Source organism: Pipistrellus kuhlii, unplaced genomic scaffold (genome assembly GCF_014108245.1).
Source record: "Pipistrellus kuhlii isolate mPipKuh1 unplaced genomic scaffold, mPipKuh1.p scaffold_m20_p_26, whole genome shotgun sequence".
Taxonomy (NCBI): Eukaryota; Metazoa; Chordata; class Mammalia; order Chiroptera; family Vespertilionidae; genus Pipistrellus; species Pipistrellus kuhlii.
The window spans coordinates 8,045,793-8,067,572 of NW_023425525.1; the positions used below are offsets into that span (position 1 = coordinate 8,045,793).

The 21,780-nt window shown below is 45.6% G+C and overlaps 1 protein-coding gene across 1 annotated transcript in view; it reads left to right on the forward strand.

The window, feature by feature from the left end:
• Positions 1–57: 57 nt before the first annotated feature.
• Positions 58–21,780, forward strand: part of PLEKHA8 (pleckstrin homology domain containing A8) — a 50,656-nt gene continuing 28,933 nt past the window's right edge. Inside the window, exons 1-4 of the mRNA XM_036453737.2 lie at positions 58–539; positions 17,165–17,281; positions 18,261–18,416; positions 20,629–20,753. Coding sequence (XP_036309630.1) covers positions 500–539; positions 17,165–17,281; positions 18,261–18,416; positions 20,629–20,753 — 438 coding nt within the window. The 5' untranslated portion in view covers positions 58–499. The remainder of the gene's footprint in view (positions 540–17,164; positions 17,282–18,260; positions 18,417–20,628; positions 20,754–21,780) is intronic.

Genomic DNA, 21,780 nt, shown 5'->3' on the forward strand with positions numbered 1-21,780 from the left:
CCTTCACTTCCGCCCCTGCCCGCCCCCTGCCCGCCTCCGGGGACTCCATTTCCCAGCGGGCCTCACTATCTCCAGAAGCCCCGCCCCTTTCGTCACCGCCAAAACCCGGCGTGGATTTTCGCTCCAGGCGCGCCCGCGGTGCACTGGGCATGCGCGAGAGGACCCGGGCCCGGCTGGTCGGGGACTCCGGGAGCGCGCGGTGCCCGCGCCGCCGCCGCCGCCGCCGGCTTCCCGCTGCCTCGCTCGCGGCACTAGGAAGGCTCCGCCGCCCCTCCGGCCCCCCCGGGCCCGGGCCCCCGAGCAAGCGGAGGCGCGCCGGCCCTGTTCTGCCCTCACGTGCCGAGGCCGCCGCCGCAGTGACCCCGCCCCCGGGCGGCGATGTGACCGGCCGGCCGTCCCCGCAGCGCGGCGGGCCGGGCGATGGCCCTGCGGCCGGCGCTCCTCGCCGCCGGGGGCCGGGAGCAGTGAGGGCCGCGGGCCGGGGAGCGCGGCCCGCGCCATGGAGGGGGTGCTGTACAAGTGGACCAACTACCTGAGCGGTGAGGGGGCGCCGCGCCTTTGTCTGAGCCGCCGGAGGGCCGCGTGGGCGGGTGTCCCGGGGTCCGGGGCGCGGCCCCTCCCGGGACCACGGAGGCCCGTGCGGACCGGGGCGGTGTCCCCCGAAGCGCGTCCTTCCCCGGACAGTGTCCCCCGGGCTGTACGTCTCCTCCCGGACACGCTCCCCGAGGGGCTGGGCGAGGGCCATCGCTGCTGCCCTTTCCCTTCCAAGGAAACCGAGGCAGTCCGGAGGCTTGGGGTGATCTGAGGGGAGATCTGGGGTGACCCGAGGGGCGCGATGCCCTCGGGGGCATCGGAAGGGGGGCTCTGAGTTCTGGCGGAGGAGCTGATCTTTCATGGCCACCCGATGGGCTGGGAGGGTTCGGATCAGCGCTGGGAGTAACTTGTACAGCACGGGGCGGAGGGGCCGGGGTGTTTGGGGGTTTGGGGGGACCCCTTTTTAAGAAGAAGAGTCCCCGGGGCAGGCACTTGCCATCTGCGCGCACACCTCGCTGGCGCCAGAGCTCCCTCTCAGCGGTGTCGGGACGCCCAGGTCTGTGCCAGGCTTTGGGCTTTCGCACTGAGCATGCCTGTCTGTTCTACAGACTCGGAAATGCCCACAGAATCAATGCCAACAGGAGCAGCTGTTTTCTTGCCCCGCGGAGCAGATCGGCTTAAAAACCGTAGCCCGCCCCTTTCCGATTTGTGGAAGGCTTCCTTCGCCTCCTGGGAAGGTCGTGACTGCTCTTCAGCTGGGAATGTGATTCCGAACAAGCTGCTGCTGCTGCTGCTGCTGCTGCTTCTGCTTCTAATTCTTCTTCTTCTTCCTCCTCCTCCTCCTCCGCCGCTGCCTCCTCCTCCTCCTTCTTTTCATTTGTGCAGCCAGTTTTTATTAAATGCCTTCTGTGTGCTGGAAACTGTTCTAGGCACTTTTTTTTTTTAATTATACTCTTTATTTATGGGACGTGAGTGAGGCATGTTTAATTCGAATAGCAACGCATGTGAAACCATGTAAACAGTCCCAGTCTCTGAGTTAGAGTCAAGGAGATGTGTGTTCCGTCCTCCCCCGCGGGACAGCCCTTTGGAGGCCGTGGCGTCTGGTGCTCTGGGTGCTGTAGGAGCGCTGTGTCCGGGAGGACTCGGTGGCAGGTGACTTTAACGAGGTTGCACAGCTGAGTGCCCTGGTGGGTGTGCCCAGAACCTCTTTTCCGTGCATAGTGTGGCTAGAAGTGAGTTTTTCTCCAAAACACAGTATGTAACCGCTTGTGTGGCTCGTGTGTTCCTGTCGTAGACACACCCTGATGTGGGGTGCCTGTGTCACATTTGAGGGGGGACGTTAGGAAGTCACTGTAGCAGCTACTCCTCTGAATCCTTGGAGAGTGTTGCTGATTTCCTTCACTGCCTGCTCCGAGCTGGGTACCGGGTAAGCACCTTGCACAAGGTAGACACAGCCCCACCTTCCTTGAGCTTACACTGGTAACCAGCGTTTGTGAGGGGGGGGGGGGACAGTCATTGATAAGTGCTTAGACGCTTGTTCCAAGTGTGTGTCCTTTGGAGAGAGGGGAGAAGAGAGACTAGGCGGGGTGATTGGGGAAGGCTTCTTGGAGGAAAAGAGGTGAGCGAGCCTGAGTGGTCAATGGAAGCTGGCAGGTGACGGGGCCAAGGCCGAGGTGCGGGTGGAGGCTGTAAGGAAGGACCTGCTCTGTGCAGGGAATGTCAGCGTGAAGGCCTTAAGCTGGATGGACAGTGAGTTTGAGGAAAGGAAAGGAGACCTGCATGCTGGAAGGTGGAAGAGGGAGGCCTGGTGCTGTAGGGCCCCATCCGCTGGTTTAGACACTGTGGAGTGTGTGTGTGTGTGTGTGTGTGTGTGTGCGTGTGTGTGGAGAGAGATTGTTTAAAAGCTTAAAGCTTACCTTAGCTCCATTTCTTGTATTTTGTCAAATGTAGTTTGTTTGTGAGCTTCTCTTGCCTCTTGAATTAATGTGCATCAGTTACTAAAAGTTGAAAACATCATGCCTTGAGAATAACTTCCAAACTCTTGCATGAATATGCCACTAAAATATTTTTTTAAAAAGGAAGAAAAATCTCTCTTCCCGAATGTGCCACATCCTCAATACCTTGTGCTCCTTCAGAGGAGAGGGCGGGAGGAAATGCTAGGGGTGTTTTCCGCAGCAGCCCTGAGCCATCCTGCCCGGGAGCACTGCACCTTGGATGTTCTGGGATTCAGTGTCACATCCTCTCTTTAGGAGATTAAACCTGCAGTGAAAAGGGAGTGGGTTACATGTTTCACAAACACCTCCCTGTGGGAGACCAGCAGCTAGGCGCTGCGTGCTTGTCATTGTGTCCGACAAGCCCTGAAGGTTAGTCCAGGGCTAGGCCATGCCCTGGGGTGAGGAGTGATCTGCAGGGGAACATTAGTTAGGCCAGTGGTTGGCAAACTCATTAGTCCACAGAGCCAAATATCAACAGGACAATGGTTGAAATTTCTTTTGAGAGCCAAATTTTTTAAACTTCTTCTAACGCCACTTCTTCAACACAGACTCACCCAGGCAGTGGTATTTTGTGGAAGAGCCACACTCAAGGGGCCAAAGAGCCACATGGGGCGCGTGAGCTGCGGTTTGCCGACCACCGAGTTAGGGAGTCGGAGACCTGAAGTCTCACCAGATCCATCACTGCCTCTGCCCTTTCTGAGCGTTAGTGTCTTCTCGAGTTAAAGGAGAGCTTTACTAGTTAATAATATAAAGCTTTTACCTGGATCCACTCGTTTAATCTTCACCACAGTCTTAGGAAGCAGCTGCCTGTTTTGTTCCCATTTTCCCGATGGAGACAGTTGAGGCTCGGAAAGGTAGAGGAAGTGGCCAAGCTCACACAGTAAGTGGCTCCCGAGTTCGTGCTCCATTGCATAATACGTTTAAAGGTCCTTCCTGCTCGATCGTTATGTAACTCTCGTTGATTCATACTGCGCCGATATTTAAAGTACGCTGACCTAGAATAGCAGGCTCTCTTTGGGTGGGAGGCGGGAGGGGTTCAGGAGGGAGGAAGATGGCCCATGTCGTGCATACGTTTTGTCACAAGGATAATGTCTGAGCCGCTGTGAGCAGTCTCCCTTACAGTTTTAGGTCCCTTTCCTGCCCACTCAGCAGCTGCGAGGGCTGCTGCCCGCACCCCCGCCAGCTGTAGGCGTCTGGGCCCTCCGGCAGGTTAGGGCACAAGCACATCCCAGCATTTCAAAAATAACCGAGCTTGCATCATGCTGACCAGATGGTTGCCGGAGGAGGTGCTGTAATTTTGCTACCCCCGCCCCCAGGGGAGAAAGGTGACAGGCCTGCACTTGTCCATGCGGTGGAACCATGTCCAGAGGATTGTGGGCTGGGAGTGATCCAGAGCGAGATTCTCGTGGTCTCACAACCTCTGGTCAACCCTTTTGGTTGGTTTGTTTTTTAACATTGTTATTGAGATAACGATTCACCTATCATAAATTTTGTGCATTTAAAATAGGCTAGATAGTGGGCTTTGCTATATTTAAAGAGTGCAGGCATTGCCATGGTCAATTTTAAACTTGCTTTAGCCCCAAAAGAACTCAGTACCCGTTAGGAATCAGTGTCTCCCCACCCCCTCTTCCAACCACTAATTTCTCTGTATAAGCTTGCTTATTCTAGACATTTTATAGAAATGGAATCATCGTTATGTGGTCTTTTGTGGCTAGCTTTTACCTAGGATAATGGTTTTTGGGCTCATCACTGTTGTAGCATGTTCCAGTACTTCACTCCTTTTTATTACCAAACTGTTCCGTTGTATGGAGATACCATTTGGTTATCCATTCACCCACTGATGACATTTGAGTTGCTCCATTTTTGATTTTTGTTTTTTGGAGAACTTACAAACTTTTCCAAAGTGGCCGCACCATTTTACATTCTTATCAGTAATGAAAGAAGATGCCCGTTTCTCTACATCCTCACCCAGACTTGGTATTGTCTGTCTTTTTCATTATGTCCATCCTAGGGAATTGAAGTGGATTTATGTTTCCCTAGTGACGAGGACATTGGTCATCTTTTCATGTGCTTATTAGCATTTGTATATCTTTTTTGGAGGAATGTCTGTGCACATCTTTTGCCTGTTGGTTAATTGAGCTTATTTTTCCACTGTGGCATTGTAAGAGTTTGTTATTTTGGATTCGAGTTCCTTATCTGATGTGATTTGCAAGTTGTTGTTTTTTTATTCTATAGAGTGTATTTCACTTTCTTGATAGTATCATTTGAGGCACAAATGGTTTCAATTTTTATGTCCAGTTTATCTTTTTTTTTTCTCTTTTATTTCTTGTACTTTTAATGTCACATCTTAAGAAACCATTGCATAACAGAAGGTCATGAGGATTTACTCCTGTGCTTTTTCTAAAAGTTTTTATAGTTTTATCTTTTCTCTGTAAGTCTGATCCATTTTAAATTAATTTCTGTGTGTAATATAAGGGTATATTCTTCGCACGTAGATATCCAACGGTAAACTCTTATTCATGCTTTCATTGGCGGCATGGGCCAGTGTATTTGAATGCCTAAGGCAGGTGTCGGCAGCCTGCGGCTCCGGAGCCGCATGCGGCTCTTTTTGTTAAGTGAAAAAATCCTCTTTCTGCACGATCCGGTATATAGCATTAAGCCACTTACAGTCTGCGGCAGACTGTAAGAAACAATATATGCAGTGTTATATTTGTTTTAAATGTCGCAATGGTTTTGCGGCTCCCAGGTGTTTTTTTTTTCCTTCGAAAACAGGTCCAAGTGACTCTTTATGTCTTAAAGGTTGCCGACCCCTGGCCTAAGTGCTAAAGGTTGGAGTCAGAAAGCACCGAGTTCAAACCTCTGCACTGCTGCTTTCTAGTGCTGACACCTTGAGCCATTACTTAATCTCCCTGAGCTTGGGTTTAAAGGAGACAGTAAGAATAATAACTAGGTTTGTTATAAATATGAAATGAAAAACATATGTACCTGCCTTGTACATAGTTTACTTAAGAGTAGGTCAGTTGGATGGTTATTTAATGATGATGCCAGGAAAATTCAGTTTATATGCATTGTCTGTAGCTCCGTGTGGCTTCTGCGGGTATATATATTTGTAATTCCTTAAGTCCTCCTTTTGGAAGTGGATGGGTGTAACTTATAAAGGAACAGATGCACATGAACATTAGAATTTTGTCATTGACTCTGTAGTCTTAGGACAGTCTATTTTTATTTTATTTTTATTTTATTTTTTGATGAATGGTGATAACAGATCATGTAATTGTGTGTAGCACTGGTCTATACATTTGTTTCCAACGAAAACTAATTAATATTTGTTAAGGAACATGTGAGGTGATAGACTAGAGCCCCATTGGCACTCCATCACAAGCAGCACCAGTCTTCCCATTGATTCTGATGTGTGATGACGCTGGAGATGTTAGGAGTCATCCATGGAGTCTTATGCCATTGAAGTGGTCTGTGGACTGAAGAAGCCTGGGAACCATTGTTCTCACACTGTACTCCCAGTGTTTAATCTGTACCATTACTTTCATCTTGTTTAGATTTGAGCAAAGTCTGTTAAATTCCATTAGGAATAGATTTGAGACAGACAAAAAAGAAGCAGGCAATGGAGCTATGGTTGGACACAAGACAGATGAGTGAGACGGCAGGGAGGGTGAGTGCAGAAAAACACCATGATGCTCTGGCATTTCTCCCTCTGGATCCATTCCAAGTTGGAGGATGTGGCAGTACCAGGAGAGATGGGGAAGTGGATAATATCTATCGGGTTGGCCAGAGAGAGGCCTGACCTTTCTCAGTATCCCTATCACATCAAAGGAAGGATCTTCATGTCCTTCCAATAGAATTGTTCCTACGTAATCCAAAACAAGCATGATTCCACCTTGATTTTTAAATACCAGGGGAATCGTTTCTACAATTTACCTTTAACATCTTCTAATAGTCCCCAGTCAGTCAATCAGTCATTCATTCATTCACATAAGCCTGAGCATCAACATCTTACCAGACCCTGTATGTGGGGTATTGGGGACACTGTCTTGAGTAAGGCATGATCCTTGGTTTCAAGGGAGGTCATAGTCTATTACCGATAGAAATTTTACTCAACGATGAAAATACTCTTCCCGCTAAATTAGTGATTTCAACCTTTAAGCTTTTCTGTGGTTGCCCGAGGCTATGGCTTGACAAGGTTTAGAGGGATGACATTGCACATACCTGGTCTCTAGCTGCAGGTAGGTATCATCTGTCACTCTCTGGTGTCTTTACTTGAATTAAAAGACAAGTTTCGGGCACCCCTGACAGATTGGAATGTTTATAAAGAAATTGGTCATCCAGTTTGACATCACATCACCTAATTTCTGCCTCTGCTGGCCAATATATACAGTTAGGATGGAGACCAGCCATTAACTTCTAAGGCCGGTATAAGCAGCCAGAAATTAGGAGAGAAGGAAGTAAGAATAGGAGGAAGGTGTAAAACTGGTCCAAGGACACAGGCATGCCTTTGTCAAGAAAAATGTAGAAAATCTTTTCCAGGAGTGTCTGGGAAAATCTCATGGAAGATGTGGGATCAGAGGGCGGGTGGAATTGGCCTGGACAAAAGGGGGAAGGAGTGGGAACAGAAGGGCCCTCAGTAAAGAAGCCAGCGGGACCAGTAGGAGAGTTCTTGTCTGGGATCAGGAGGAAGTACTCATGTTGTTGGGATGGGATTAGATTAGTGAGCCAGGCCAGGTCTGAGAGTTTAAAATCGGGAGTCACTTGGGGTTTCTAAGTAGGAAGAACGCGCACGTAGAAAAGCACATGGGGGGAAGATTCAGCTGGCTGAAACATGGTAATGGAGGGGGCAAAGCTGAATTATGGAAGCAGGGGAGAAGGGAGGCATTATCTCCCACTTAACAGATGAATAAACTTAAGCTCACAAGATAAATAAGTAACTGAGACTCATACAGCACATAAGTATTGAGCCAGGTCTGTCCTTTCCATGACTTCACGCTCTATGCCCCAGGGCAGCACAGTGGAATGCTGGGAATGGCGTGATTCACCTGGAGGGGTAGGGGCAACTTGACCTTCCGGTTTGGAGCTAGGATGGTAGGAAGATGCTGGATTTGTTAAGAAATGTTGTAGTCAGAAGAAAGATGACATGTTAAACCTTAGATACTCAGTTTAGTCCATATCTCTCAGTTTATAAATTAGAAAATAATGCCCAGAGGAATTAAGTGACTAAGTGATGTGGTCAGGATGACACATCTGGATGTTATGAGTTTGAACTTGAACCCAAGTTTCCTGTCTGGGTTCCCTTGAGTAAGGTGTTAGTGGGACATATGAGAGGCGTGGCCCAGAACAAATGAATATAACAAGTAAATATCCAGTTCAGCAGCTTAGAGCACACAGGAGAGGCGACTCACTGAGGCGCTAACAGAAGGTTCTGAGGAGAATTAGATTGTCCACCATCTGTACGCTGATTCCCCACTGGGCTGTCACTTTGAGGGCTGGGACCTTTTCTACAAATCGCCAAGCCTGGCAAATTATAAAGTGCTCAAAAAATGTTTGGCTCAGTGGTAGAGCGTCGGTCTGCGGACTGCAAGGTCCCAGGTTCGATTCCAGTCAGGGGCATGTACATTGGTTGCGAGCACATCTCCAGTAGGGGTTGTGCAAGAGGCAGCTGGTCGATGTTTCTCTCTCATCAACGTTTCTAGCTCTCTATCTCTCCCTTCCTCTCTGTAAAAAATCAATAAAATATATATTTTTAAAAATGTTTTGTGAATTAACTAATGGTAAATGAAGAAACGTATCGTTTAATGAGTGCTTGGTCACTCTCTGTTGCTGTTAGGAGGCTCTTCTTCCCTGCTCCCCAGCTGCGGCAGACTGTAACCGCCGACCTGGCGGAAGAACCCAAGGCTTTGCTGTCCACGATCCTGTCCGGAGCTCCCCCAGGGGAGCTGAGCTGTGGCTAGAGCTCCTGGGAGGTGGAGTATGGCTGAGCACCCAGGACTAGAGGGTGGGAAACACCAAGGCTGTGGAGGTCAGGGGTCAATCATTATGCTTTGCTTCAATTAGGAACAGTAGGTTTTGCCCAGCCGGTGTGACTCAGTAGCTGAGCATTGACCCATGAACCAGGAGTTCACGGTTAAGAGCATGGTTTCAGGCTCCAGTCCCAGCAGGAGGCATGCAGAAGGCAGTCAGTCCATGAGTCTCTCTGATCAATGGTGTTTCTATCTCTCCTTCTCCCTTCCTCTCTCTGAAATCAATACAAAAATATTTTAAAAAAATACTTGAAAAAAAAGTGGTAGTTTTTGTTTTGTTTGTTTTTTACTTACTAACGTATGTATATAACAGTGATAATACTGTAACCACCATATAATGTATTATATGAACACAGTAACTATAATTTATGGTGAACAAACTAAGTCTTGACTCATCACTTCAGAAAGATCATCAATCCTATCAAGAAATTTAATCTCACTTTATTTTTTTGACATTAGTTACAATCTTTTGAAATAGGTTTTGTAAAAGAATTGAGTTTCCTGTTACTTTTATTAGATAGGTTTTCAGGTTTTGAAAGCCAAAGGAGACCACTAGAGATTATTAAGCTCATGCTGTAAATCTACAGAAAAAGAAACTAAAGCCTGAAGAAGTTAGGGACATATTCACGCCTTTTGCTTCTCCCTTTCTATACCTGCTTAATTTTTTTTTTAATATTTTATTGATTTTTTACAGAGAGGAAGGGAAAGGGATAGAGACCTAAAAACATCGACCAGTTGCCTCCTGCACAGCCCCTACAGGGGATGTGCCCGCAACCAATGTACATGCTCTTGATTGGAATCGAACCTGGGACCTTTCAGTCCGCAGACCGATGCTCTATCCACTGAGCTAAACCAGTTTCAGCAATATACCTGCTTAATTATGGTTATGATTTTTTTATTCCTTCGGTTGACAAAAAAGCACCTTGCCTTCACCTTTTTCTTTACTTTTGGCTTACTTTTCTACAAATGGGTTTAAATGGCCCTTATTCATGTTTTTCTGCATTCCAGCAGCATTTCATTATGGATTTTTTTTTTTTAATTTACAGTGTGTGAATGTTGTCCTCCTATTCTGTTACAGTACAATTGTAAACTGGTTTCCCCTAACACCTCATTGGGAAAAGCTGTGAAGGAACTTGGATGGGTTTCCAGGCAGAGGGATGCACGCTGGCTGACATGTCACTGAGTGGGCATCCTACTAGGTGTTCTGTTTAAAAGATGTAGGAAGCCCACTGTAGCCTCTTTTTCCACTGATTATAACTAAAAGTTTTGAACAAAGTACTAAAAGCAACAATTTGATCATTCTGAAAAGTAAACCATAGCAGGCAAACTGGGAGGGAAGACAAAACTTGAACGACCAACATGATAAAGATGAATACTCTTGAAACAAATGCAAAGGTAGAGATTCTTGGAAGAAAATATAAACTACTTAAAAAGAACTGGACAGTTTAAAACTAAAAAGAATGGTATTTGAATTTTTAAAAACTCACTATGTGGGCTCAGTAGAATATAAATGACACAAGAAAGAATTAGTGAACTTAAAGATAAATCAATAGAAATTATCCAGTCTGAAGAACAGAGGGGGGGGGGGGGAATGGGGATAAAAAACGAGAATGAAATCACAGGAATCGGGGGGACAGTAATGAAAGGTCTAATATTCTGGCATTGGGTAAAGGAGGAGGGGAAAGGAGAAAGACACTAGTACTGAAAAACTTCCCAAATGAGGTGAAAACTACAAATTTACAGATTAAAGCTGCTCAGCAAATCCTAACCAGTATAAACTCAAAGAAATACCCACACACATCATAATGAAACGGCTGAAAACTGTAAAAATCTCAAAAGCAACAAGAGTACAAAGACACAATGCATATAGGGAAACAATAATTTAAATATCTGGTATTGCTTATCAGAGAAAATGGAGACCAGGAGACAGTGAAACAGCATCTTTGAAGTTCTGAAAAACCCTAGCTGGTGTTAGCTCAGTTGATTGAGTGTTGTCCCATTTACTGAAAAGACTCTGGTTCAATTTCCAGTCAGGGCACATACCCAGATTGTGGATTGGAGCCTTTGTTCGGGTGCATATGGGAGGCAACTGATGGATGTTTCTCTCTCCCATTGATGTTTCTCTCCCTCTCCCTTCCTCCTTCTCTAAAGTCATTTTTTTTTAAAACATATTTAAGCCCAGCCATTGTGGCTCAGTGGTTGAGTGTCGACCTATGAACCAGGAGGTCATGGTTTGATTCTTAGGGCACATGCCCAGAGTTTTGGGCTCGATCCCCAGTGCAGGGTGTGAAGGAGGCAGCCAATCAATGATTCTCTCTCATCATTGATGTTTCTCTCTCTCTTTCCTCTCCCTTCCTCTCTCTGAAGTTAATAAAAATATATTTTTAAAAAACGTATTTAATAAAGTGCTAAAAGAAAAGAATTGTCAACAGGGAATTCTATATTCAATGAAGTGCTCTTCAAGAGTTAAGATAAAATAGCATCCTTAGGTAAAAGAAAACAGTAATATAGAAATGTCTAAAGCAGTTCTTTAACCTGAAGGGAAGGATACTAAGGGAAACTTAAAACATCAGGGTTGGACGAGCTTAACTCTGCCACCTTGAAAAGAGTGTTCTGTCTTTAATAGAAGTAAATTACAAAACAATGACAGAAAGATGTGGAAATTCCCAAATATTAGAAAAATAAAAAGTGTACTTCTAAGTAACCCATGGGTCAAAGAGGAAGTGTGTAAGAAAATTAGGAAATATTTTCAATTTAAAATGAAAACCCAACAGTGGTTGGCCTGGGGTAAAGTGTGGGGACAGAGCTTACTACAAGGAGCAGCACAAGGGAATTTTGAGGGGAAGATAATGGGATTGTTCTGCATCTTGATCATTATGGTGATTAGAGAACTGTGTGCTTATCAAAACAACAACTCAGGACTATTCACCAGAAAAGAAAGTTATTATTGTGTGTAAATTAAAAAATAAATATTTTTAAAATTAAAAAAAATTTTTTTTAAGTGGTGTATTTGGATGAGCTACTTGTCATAAAACTATTGAGTAAAAAAGGGGGATGTGACAGTATGACTCACAAGTAAGCACTCTTGGTTTGGATCTTTAAAGGAATAAGAACATCTTTATATAGAAATTTTGATTTAAAAATCATGACTGGCCAAAACCGGTTTGGCTCAGTGGTAAAGCGTAGGTCTGCGGACTAAAAGGTCCCAGATTAGATTCCTGTCAGGGGCATGTACGTTGGTTGCGGACACATCCCCAGTAGAGGGTGTGCAAGAGGGAGTTGGTCGATGTTTCTCTCTCATCGACGTTTCTAGCTCTCTGTCTCTCTCCCTTCCTCTCTGTGAAAAATCAATAAATTTTTTTTTTGTAATCATGACTGATGTGGAATGAAAAAGGAAGAACATATAGTGCAAAATTAGCATAAGTTATCTCATTTCAGATTCAAATAAAAGTTCATTGTTTTGAAAAAAATTACACTCATTGGAAAAAAACCTAAATCTTGCAAACATTTCCTGTTAATTCAGTAAAAGGCATTTGCACCATGTGAGAAAAGAATAAGCTTTGGAATAAAGTCTTCAAATCTTTAATCTCTTTGAATAATGTTTCTGGTTTTCAGAGTATAAGATTAACACTTCTTTTATTAAGTTTATTCCTAAGTATTTTAATTATTGATGTTACCATAAATGGAATTATTTGCTTAATTTCATTTTCTAATTTTTCATTCCAATTGTATGGGAATGCAATTGATATTGTTACTGTCTCAATTAGCTATCTAATATTAATAACAGGAAGGAGCAAAGGGAAGGCCAGACATTATAAGCCTGGTCATCTGGGCAGCTTCACGAGGAAGCTGCAGTTTCACACTCCCCAGGGCACCACCAGTCCATTCCCCGCACATCACTGGAGGAAGGTGTCCAGCAAAGGGGAGAACGGGCATAGGGGCAGTGAAGTCAGAGTGGCGTAGGGAAGAGGCTCGTCTGTCAGTGGAGCTGGGGAACCCTGGGCTGGCTAGAGGGGTGAAGCCACTGCAAATGTGTGGAATCCTAAAGGATTCATTGTTTGAGCTCCTAGTTAAAATCCCAAAGTAACTTTCTCAATCTTGTTCCTCTTGCTTGCTTGCCCTTGAATTCATTGCTCTGTGACTCATGCTGGCCTCCCATGTGGCCCTAGAAGGCCCATGGCCCGCGGCCATGCAGACCCACACGCAATGGCCTGCAGCTGGGAACACAAGCTCTCCACCCAGATGTTGGACTGGACTTAAACATGGAGCAGGCTCTGGGCAGTGGCTTTGATTATCACTCTGCTGAAGACAAAATGGGACTTCTTCCTTGTTGGGAAGAGGGAGGTGGACTTCGGAGGAAGAGTCCCTTAATCTTACATCATCAATAAAGCTTTCCACAGTACCTCATCCGCCCATGGGGGCCTACGGGAATTCTTGTTCCCACAGCACCCCAAGCTGCCCACTTCCACCAGTAACAGATGGGGACATAGAAGGGACCCCACTGATAACGGTATTTGTGTATTGGTCTTATATCTTGCAACCTTGTTGAGCTTATTAAATTATTTTAATAATTTTTTAGTGGATCACTTAGGGTTTGTTTATGTTTTAGTATTTAAGAGCATGTTTGCTAATAGAGGTAGATTTGCTCTTCCTTTTCAATTTAGATACCTTTCATTTCATTTTGGACCCCACTGCGTTGGCTAGTACCTGCCCTTATACTAGGGGAAAGCACCCAGTGTTTTGTCATTAAGTGTAATGTCCCCTTTGGGGTTTCTGTAGATGCCTTTTATCAGGTTGAAGAAGTTCCCTTCTGTTTCTAGCAGAGCATAAATTTGGCCTTACTCTGCCTTTTTGTTCTCCTCAGGCCCATCTGGATTGGGTAATGCTCACCTGCTCTGTGGGGCCATCTTTTTTATGCAGTTTTCTGATGCTAATGCTAATCTCGCCCAGAGACACCCTCACAGATACACCTAGAAATAATGCTTTACCAGTTATTTAGTCATCAGTTAGCCCAGTCAAGTTGATCCATAAAGTTAATCGTCCTGTACAATCAAGGTAATTGCAGTTGAACTTAAGAATTAATGGTTTCTTCATCATCCATATCTCTTTTCTCATGCAATTAATTCATCGTTCCTGAGCTATGTGAGCTTCCCAGGCCTACACATCATGAACACTGTGTCGCCATGCTACTCTGTACTCTCCACGGCTCTGTCTTTAAGTGACACATATGTAATGAGTTTGGGACTTCTGTGGTCTCTGCATGTACCTTCTGAAATTCGAAGAACTTCGTGCTTTAAATAAAAGTTTTTCTTTGTCTAATGGTTTTTGTAATTACAATCTATAGCAAGCATGTCAAACTCAAAGTCTAACGCTGGCCAATAAACGAGTTTGACATGCTTGATCTACAGACAGCAGTCACAATGTACTGAACTTCCCCTAGCATAATTATAACTTCGAGATAAATACTGCAGCTGTTACAGGGAAGTTTCTGTTTCGGTCACTGTAATAGTTTACCAGCTACTTTCAGAACTTAACTACAGCTGTACTGTATGTGGTGCTGAGGGGAAAGGGGCAGCAACATTTTTCAGGTTCCTGTAAAATAAACCTAGTTTAGTACCACATTATTTTTCTTAATTTTTAGACTTTTTGGGGGGGAAAATGTTTTTACTGATTTGAGGGAAGGAGAGAGACAGGCAGACAGACATTAACCGGGACTTGTGCTCTGACTGGGAATTGAACTGTAACCTCCTGGTTCATGGGTCAATGCTCAACTACTAAGGCACCCCGGCTGGAAAATTTTTAGACTCCCCACCACCACCACCACCACACACACACACACACACACATTTTAATACTCTGAAGTCAGGAGGCAGCTTAGCCTCAATGTTTCACTATGGTTTATGCAGGTTATTTTTTTCTTTCCTTTGACACATGAAATAATGATATATCTTAAAATCCTTGGTGTGTGGTGGTTGATATTATGTGTCAACTTGGCTGAGCCAGAAGGTGCCCAGACATTTGGCCAGACAGCACGCTGGGAGTTATCTATGAGGGTGTCTCTGGATGAGAATGATGTTTGAATTGGTAGATCCAGTAAAGTAGACTGCTTTCCCTAATGTGAATGGGTCTCATCCAATCAAAGACCTAAATTGAACAAAAAAGCTAAAGGGGAACCTTTTCTGCCTGCGCTTGAGCTGAAACATTCATCTCTCCCTGCTTTTTGATTGGATGGAGACACTGGTCCTTCAGGGGCCTCAGGCCTATCTCTTGGACTGGAATTACCCATCGGCCCTCCTGAGTCTCTAGCTTGCTGATTGCAGATCTTGGGATTTCTCAGCCTCCAACATTACAGGAGCCAATTCTTTATAACAAATACGTAAATATAGTGACAGCAATAGAGACATACATACATGCTATTGGTTCTGTTTCTCTGGAGAACCCTAATACAGATGGGGTTCTAAATTTAATAAAATGCAGTAATTGAGTGTATCCTCAATTCCTGCTCAAAAATCATGGTGGTTGAACTGTAGGTGAGAAGATGTGACTCTTCTATACAAGGTCAGTATTCTAGAACTGGGGCTTGGGGATGATCATGCCATCTCTGTAGCAGTATAGAAAGATACAGGTTTCTTCCCAAATCTGCTGTGTACTTCCTGTGTGACCTTCCTGTGTGTATAAGGGTTGGTTTCCTTATCTGTAAAGAAAGCTGGTTGGATGAGGTCATTTCAAAGTCCTTTTCTATTTCTCAGGTAGGTCAGTTAATCTACCTGGAATTGGTTTCTTATCTATAAAATGTGCTGGTTGGACTAGGTGATTTCAAAGTTCTCTTCCAAATCTCAGGAGTTCTTTCTTCTGTCTCAGTGAGGCGAGGTGGCCTAAGATGTAAATAACTGGGTTCTCTTGCACAGAGCCAAAACGTCACCATTAATGTCTGAGCTGGGAGTGCCGATTCTCTGCATCCAGATAGAGTCTGATGATCCCTGTGGTTTCCTGGGTTGTACTGTTTGTGCAAAGAACAGTGGCTTTCAAATTAGAGTTTCCATAGAATTTGTAGTCAAGGTCCGGGAATCATCACCTTCTGAAATAAAAATTAATGAGTTGATCCCAAGAGATTCGCCAGCCAGTAACTGACTTACGTTGAGATAAGGCCACGGGGCTCCGTACAGTCATTATAAAGAAAATAATGAGACCAGCGTAAGCTATGGCTTTAGGAAGGATTACTTCTCTTTACTGAGAAAGGCTTGTACGGCAGGATGTTTCAGTGACTGCTATGAACTACTGGAGGGTGAATGTTGAGAGTTAGTATTAACCAGCTTTGTTTACGAAGGTGAGAGACATGGTAACTTGGCAGGCCTGAGTTTTCTGATCCTAGAAAAGCAGACAGGAGATTTGACTTCGGGTAGTGAACACAAATACAATATACAGTAGATGTATTTTCAAGTTGTATTCTTGAAACCTCTGTGATTTTATTAACCAATGACATCCCAATAAATTTAATAAAAAAGTAAATATGTAAAAAGCAGACCTGATGAAGTAAACAGTGAGTGGAACATTTCAGCTGCCACCTAACTCCTGCGCTGAGCTTAGATTTGGTGCTGACCCTTTAGCCTTGTGATTACATATGTGTTGTCCCTGTACCATGATCTTAGGCTGGGGCACCTCATGCATCTGTTATAATGTGATAAATTGACACCATTTTGACGTCGGTTAATGTCTTAGGCACCCGGTTTGTATGAATCAATCCCCAAGGTATTGTACCTGAGCAGCCCCTGGGGCTCAGCTCAGAGCTTCTGCCACCTTCTCCGTGGCTGCCCCGGCCACATAAGAGTCCCGGTAAAGAAATACATCCCTAAAGGGCAATGGCATGTCAGAGAGGAAAGTACACCTGGCGGAGGCGGCTGCGGTCCGATGCAGAGATGCAGGGTGACATTGGAGGCCCAGCCCGAGGGGAGCCCAGCAGCAGGACAGCACAGGAGTTTGCTCTGACTAGTGTGCAGGTTGTGCCAAAGGATGGATAAGATACCTACTGCTACCGAATACGGTCTGTCCCCCGAAATTCCCCAACGTAAAGTGGTTAAGCCCTGGGATGTTTTAAGATTTCTCCATTTCAGTGGCTCAGTACCAACTGGTGAGCCAAAGTTAACTTCTGGAGGTCATAGGACCCTGGCAGGCTTCCTAACATCTGTATGATGTTGAAAGGGCAGCATAATTTTTTGCCTCATTTCTAAGTTTAGGATAATTTTCTTAACCAGAAGGGAGAAAAACCATAATAAGGTACAGGAAACAATTGAAAATCACAGATTATTAGTAGTATATTTGGGGGGAGAGGGGAATAAAAAACCATTACTAATCCTATTACCTGGAGAATCATCACAATATTTGTTGCTGATCCTTCCAGACTTTTTCTATTTGTTATGTGACTAAAAACATATGCTTCTGTGGGTTAATTTGATTTTATTCAATGTGATCAAACATACAGGTCTTTCCTAACCTACTTCTTTCCTCAGTTTCCCCTGGAATGTCAGTTCCTTGGTGCGGGGACACATCCTGTCAGGTCCTATTCCTGTGCCCTGAGAGGCACCTCAGACCAAGCCCTTCTTCTGCTTCCAGGTTGGCAGCCCCGGTGGTTCCTTCTCTGTGGCGGGATATTGTCCTATTACGACTCTCCTGAAGACGCCTGGAAAGGCTGCAAAGGGAGCATCCAGATGGCGGTCTGTGAGATTCAAGGTGAGGAGGCAAGGGCGTTGCAGGTTTTATTTTTCCTCCTGTTCCCCTCACCCCCCAAAATAAGGAAGCTCTGGTCTCTCCGTGCCTTTCTCTGCTTCTCCTATTACAAAAATACATAGAGTTATGTCCCAAAAGAAAGCTCTGCAGTAAGACCTAAAACTGCAGCCAGTTTTTACCAGGCGGTTAGTTAAAAGTTCATCAAGATAAAGGAGAGCCGTGGGCCTGACCACACACCTAGTGCTCCTTCCTTAGTCACCTGCCCACCTGGCGCCAGTGGCTGTTTGCAAAGCGTATTTATTTAAATCTGTTTACTGCAGCATCTAACACTGCAAGTCACAGCTCTTCTCACCACCACCACATACTCAAAACAAGCAAATGCCAACAGACCTACAAATAGCCTTCAGTTCTTGGTTTTGGGAACTGTGAGATGTGGCTCAGAGCAGGCTAGAGGAGAAAGAGATGAGAAGGGAATTTTTGGTTTGGGGGCTGGTGCGCGGTGGGTAAAGGAGAGTGCAGTTTGCTTGTTTCTCCTTGTGAGGGCCCTGAGGGAACTCTCACACTTTTGATCTGACTTGGGAAGGGAAGAGGCAAAGGAAACATTGTGTTCTTGGTCACCCTCCAGTAAACACAAGAAGATAGAGTGCCCTCTTACTTGTTGGCATGCAAGCAGCACATTTCACACACGCCAGCCAAAGGAGAGATGCCCTCTCTATTCTGATAACAGATCCTAAGGAGAATTGAATGGCTGTTTTTTAGACCGGAATCTCGGTGTGATACCTAGGAGCCAGTTGCAGGGTTTTCCCACCCCATCAGCCGAGGCATCGGATGAGATGAAGAGCTGGGCGAGGTGGTGGGGCTGGCTTCCTCTTAGAAGCAGACTCCAGTGACCGGCACCAGTTGAGCTCAGAAAGGTGGGTGGGAGGGAGGTTCCCAGGTAGGGTTCTTCTGGGTTTCTGACCTCCCTGTGCTTTGCTCCAAGTTCATTCCGTAGATAACACACGCATGGACCTGATCATCCCTGGGGAACAGTATTTCTACCTGAAAGCCAGAAGTGTGGCTGAGAGACAGCGGTGGCTGGTGGCCCTGGGCTCAGCCAAGGCTTGCCTGACCGACAGTAGGACCCAGAAGGAGAAAGGCAAGTACCGATTGTCCTCTGATCTGAGAGCCATGTGAGTCACCCACTGTCATCTCTGGGCCCCATATCTGTTATCTTGCTTCTGACCACCTAGCCAGTTTTTTGTGTCATGCAGATGGTGCCCAATACAGTGGTATTAAACAGAGCCAGGAGGTCACAGTTTCATTCTCGGCCAGGGCACATGCCTGGGATGCAGGCCCAATTCCCATGAGAGGTGTGCAAGGCAGCCGATCAATGATTCTCTCTCATCATTGATGTTTCTATCTCTTCCTCTTCCTTTCTCTCTGAGATCAATAAAAATATATATATTTTTAAAACCATTAGTTAAGTGCAACCTCACAGAAGCCATGGATGCCATGAGCTTCAAAACTGGGGACCCTGTCAACATTTTCAAATGCTGCCACTTCCCCAAAAAGTCAGTCTCTTGGGCCTGGTAACTGGGAAAATACAATATCCGGACACCTGAGAGCTCAGTCTCTGTGGCACGAAACACAAGATCCGCTTGTTCCAGGGCTGCCTATCTGTCAGGTGTGAACTGGCTTAGGCTTCCTGCAATCACAGAACTCTAATACATTTATTGCTACAACACCTAAGGGATCCCAATTCAGATGTCAATAGGCTTTAAAGAAACAGGTTTTAAAGGACAACTGAAAACTAAAGGAATGAACCATATATTTCTCTGTATGAAAAATATGAAAGAGCCGAAACCGGTTTGGCTCAGTGGATAGAGCTGGCTCAGTGGATAGAGTGTCGGCCTGCAGACTGAAGGGTCCTGGGTTTGATTCCTGTCAAAGGCATGTACCTTGGTTGCGGGCACATCCCCGGTAGGGGGTGTGCAGGAGGCGGCTGATTGATGACTCTCTCTCGTCGATGTTTCTGACTCTCTATTTCTCTCCCTTCCTCTCTGTAAAAAACCAATAAAATAAATTTTTTTAAATAAATAAATTAAAAAAAAGAAAAATATGAAAGAGGCTTTTCTATATAATAAATCAGCTCTAAATGCAAAAGCAAACAAACCCTGGTCCCTATCCAATGCTCAGCATGTCAGAGCAGAAAGAGTGCAGGCTTTGGAGCCAGATACAACTGAATGCAAATCATGGCTTTGCAGGTAGGTTCCTGGCTTTGTGACCTTGGCCCAGGTCACTTAGTCCCTCGAAGCCTCAGCTTCCTAATATTTTACAAAAAGGAAGTGACCTACAGTAGGATTACCACAAGAATTAGTGAGACTGAAGCCCCGGGGTACCCCGTCTGGCAGAGCTCACCTTTGGCAATGAATAGCTGAGCCAGAGAAGCCTGGGATCGGTGCTTCCTGCAGGGGCACCCGCTTTCCCTCCCTGTCCCTGGGAGGGAGGAGGGTGGATGCTTAATTGTCAGGTTGCTGCTGCTCAGTGCTCATTAACTCGCCATCATTAGGTCTGAGAAGCAGGACACAATTTTCTTTCTGGACTGGGTCACGCGTATGCCAGGGAGAGGAGGGCCTCTGGGAAAAGTGTTTCAGGAGACCTTTCTCATGACAGATGTGGCAGATGCGCTTCCCTCTTCCGGTAGATGCAGAGAAGCAGCCACTTCGATGGTGTTTTTGCATGCTAAATCGGGAGTAAATTCTAGACACTGTCGGCTCTGACTCAGATCTGGTGGGAACGTGCAGCATTTTTATGGAGGCGGAAACAGGCGGTAATGACTGTTGCTGAGCCCTCAGCACCAGGGTGCTGGAGTGCCGAGCTAATAAGGGAGCAGCAGGTGCACAGAGGGGCGGCGGGCGGCGTGCTGGACTGGTCCTCGGGATTAGAATTAACGAGCCACCTCATTAGTGGTAATTGCACGTTACAGAACACCGTTTCCCAGTTCTGTGCACCGTAGCAGGCAGAGGGCTGTGGCCCCATTTTACACCCAGGAAAACTGGTAGAACTGAGACTGGAACTCTGAACCTGGACCCTGCTCCCAGTTCTGACACTGGTGGGTCAGGAATATGCTGTCTCCTTCTCCCTGTACTGCTGACCAGGCAATATGCTGGCTCCAGAAATAATGTGGGTTATTTCCCAAGACTGGCCATCTCCTCTTCTGTTTTCTTTGCTCCCATGCCTTCTCCTGTCTGTAAGCCATACTGTAAACACCTGACTTCAGACGTAGATTATATATTCCATGATCTGTATACTAGTACATCGTGTATTCATTCTGATAATGACATATATTGTCATCTTTTTATTTGTAGAGTTTGCTGAAAACACTGAAAACTTGAAAACCAAAATGTCAGAACTAAGACTCTACTGTGACCTCCTTGTTCAGCAAGTGGGAAAAACGAAAGAAGCGACAACAACTGGTGCGTCCAGTTCTGAGGTAAAACCTGATTGCTCTGCGCCGCATGCGAAGCCACACCAGGCGTTGTTTTTAAGTGATGCTCACTCTCACTTCACCCCTGAATCTTGGATTTTACTGTTTCTCAGAGAAAATAAAGTAAAATTTAACAGAGAGAACAGATATGTGCATTTCAGCCTATGGATGCAGATAGGTTTCCTTCCTAGGATGAATTCAGGATTAATTAAGTAATTGCAAACATTTGGAACTGCCTGTTTTGTACATGACACTGTGCTGAATAAGGGAAGGAGAGAGGCACCATAAAAACCATTTCAGCCGAAACCGGTTTGGCTCAGTGGATAGAGTGTCGCTTTACAGACTGAAGGGTCCCGGGTTCAATTCCGGTCAAGAGCTTGTACCTTGGTTGCGGGCACATCCCCAGTATGGGGTGTGCAAGAGGCAGCTGGTCGATGATTCTCTCTCATCGATGTTTCTAACTCTCTATCCCTCTCTCTTCCTCTCTGTAAAAATTCAATACAATATATTAATAAAATTAAAAAAAAAAAAAACATTTCAGCCCTGTTCTTGGGCTGTTTATGGTCTAGAACAGTGATTCTCAACCCAGAGCAGGGTGCCCCTCAAGAGACATCTGGCAGTGTCTGCGATGTTTTTCTGGGCCAGCCCAGCAGAGGGACTTGGTTACGTTTTTGGTTTTCTGACATGAGGTGTCACATGAGGGACTCCATCCTGGGCCCAGTCTGGTTGCTTTAACACACATGTGTCAAACACAAGGCCCGCGGGCCAAATCCGTCCCGCCAGGCCTTGCAGTGTGACCCGCACCGCGCTGTCATCACTGCACTCTGCTGCGTTTCCATCACAATGACAGTTTATGACTGTTCAGTAAACCATTCGGCCCGCGATTTAGGCTGGATTTTAGATTTTGGCCCCTTCTCTGATTGAGTTCCACACCCCTACTTTAACACTATGAGGATGTGGTCACTGCACTCTCTAGTCGGGATGTGACCTCAATTTCTGAATAACACATTGGTGCCAATGTCCAGAGGAAAAA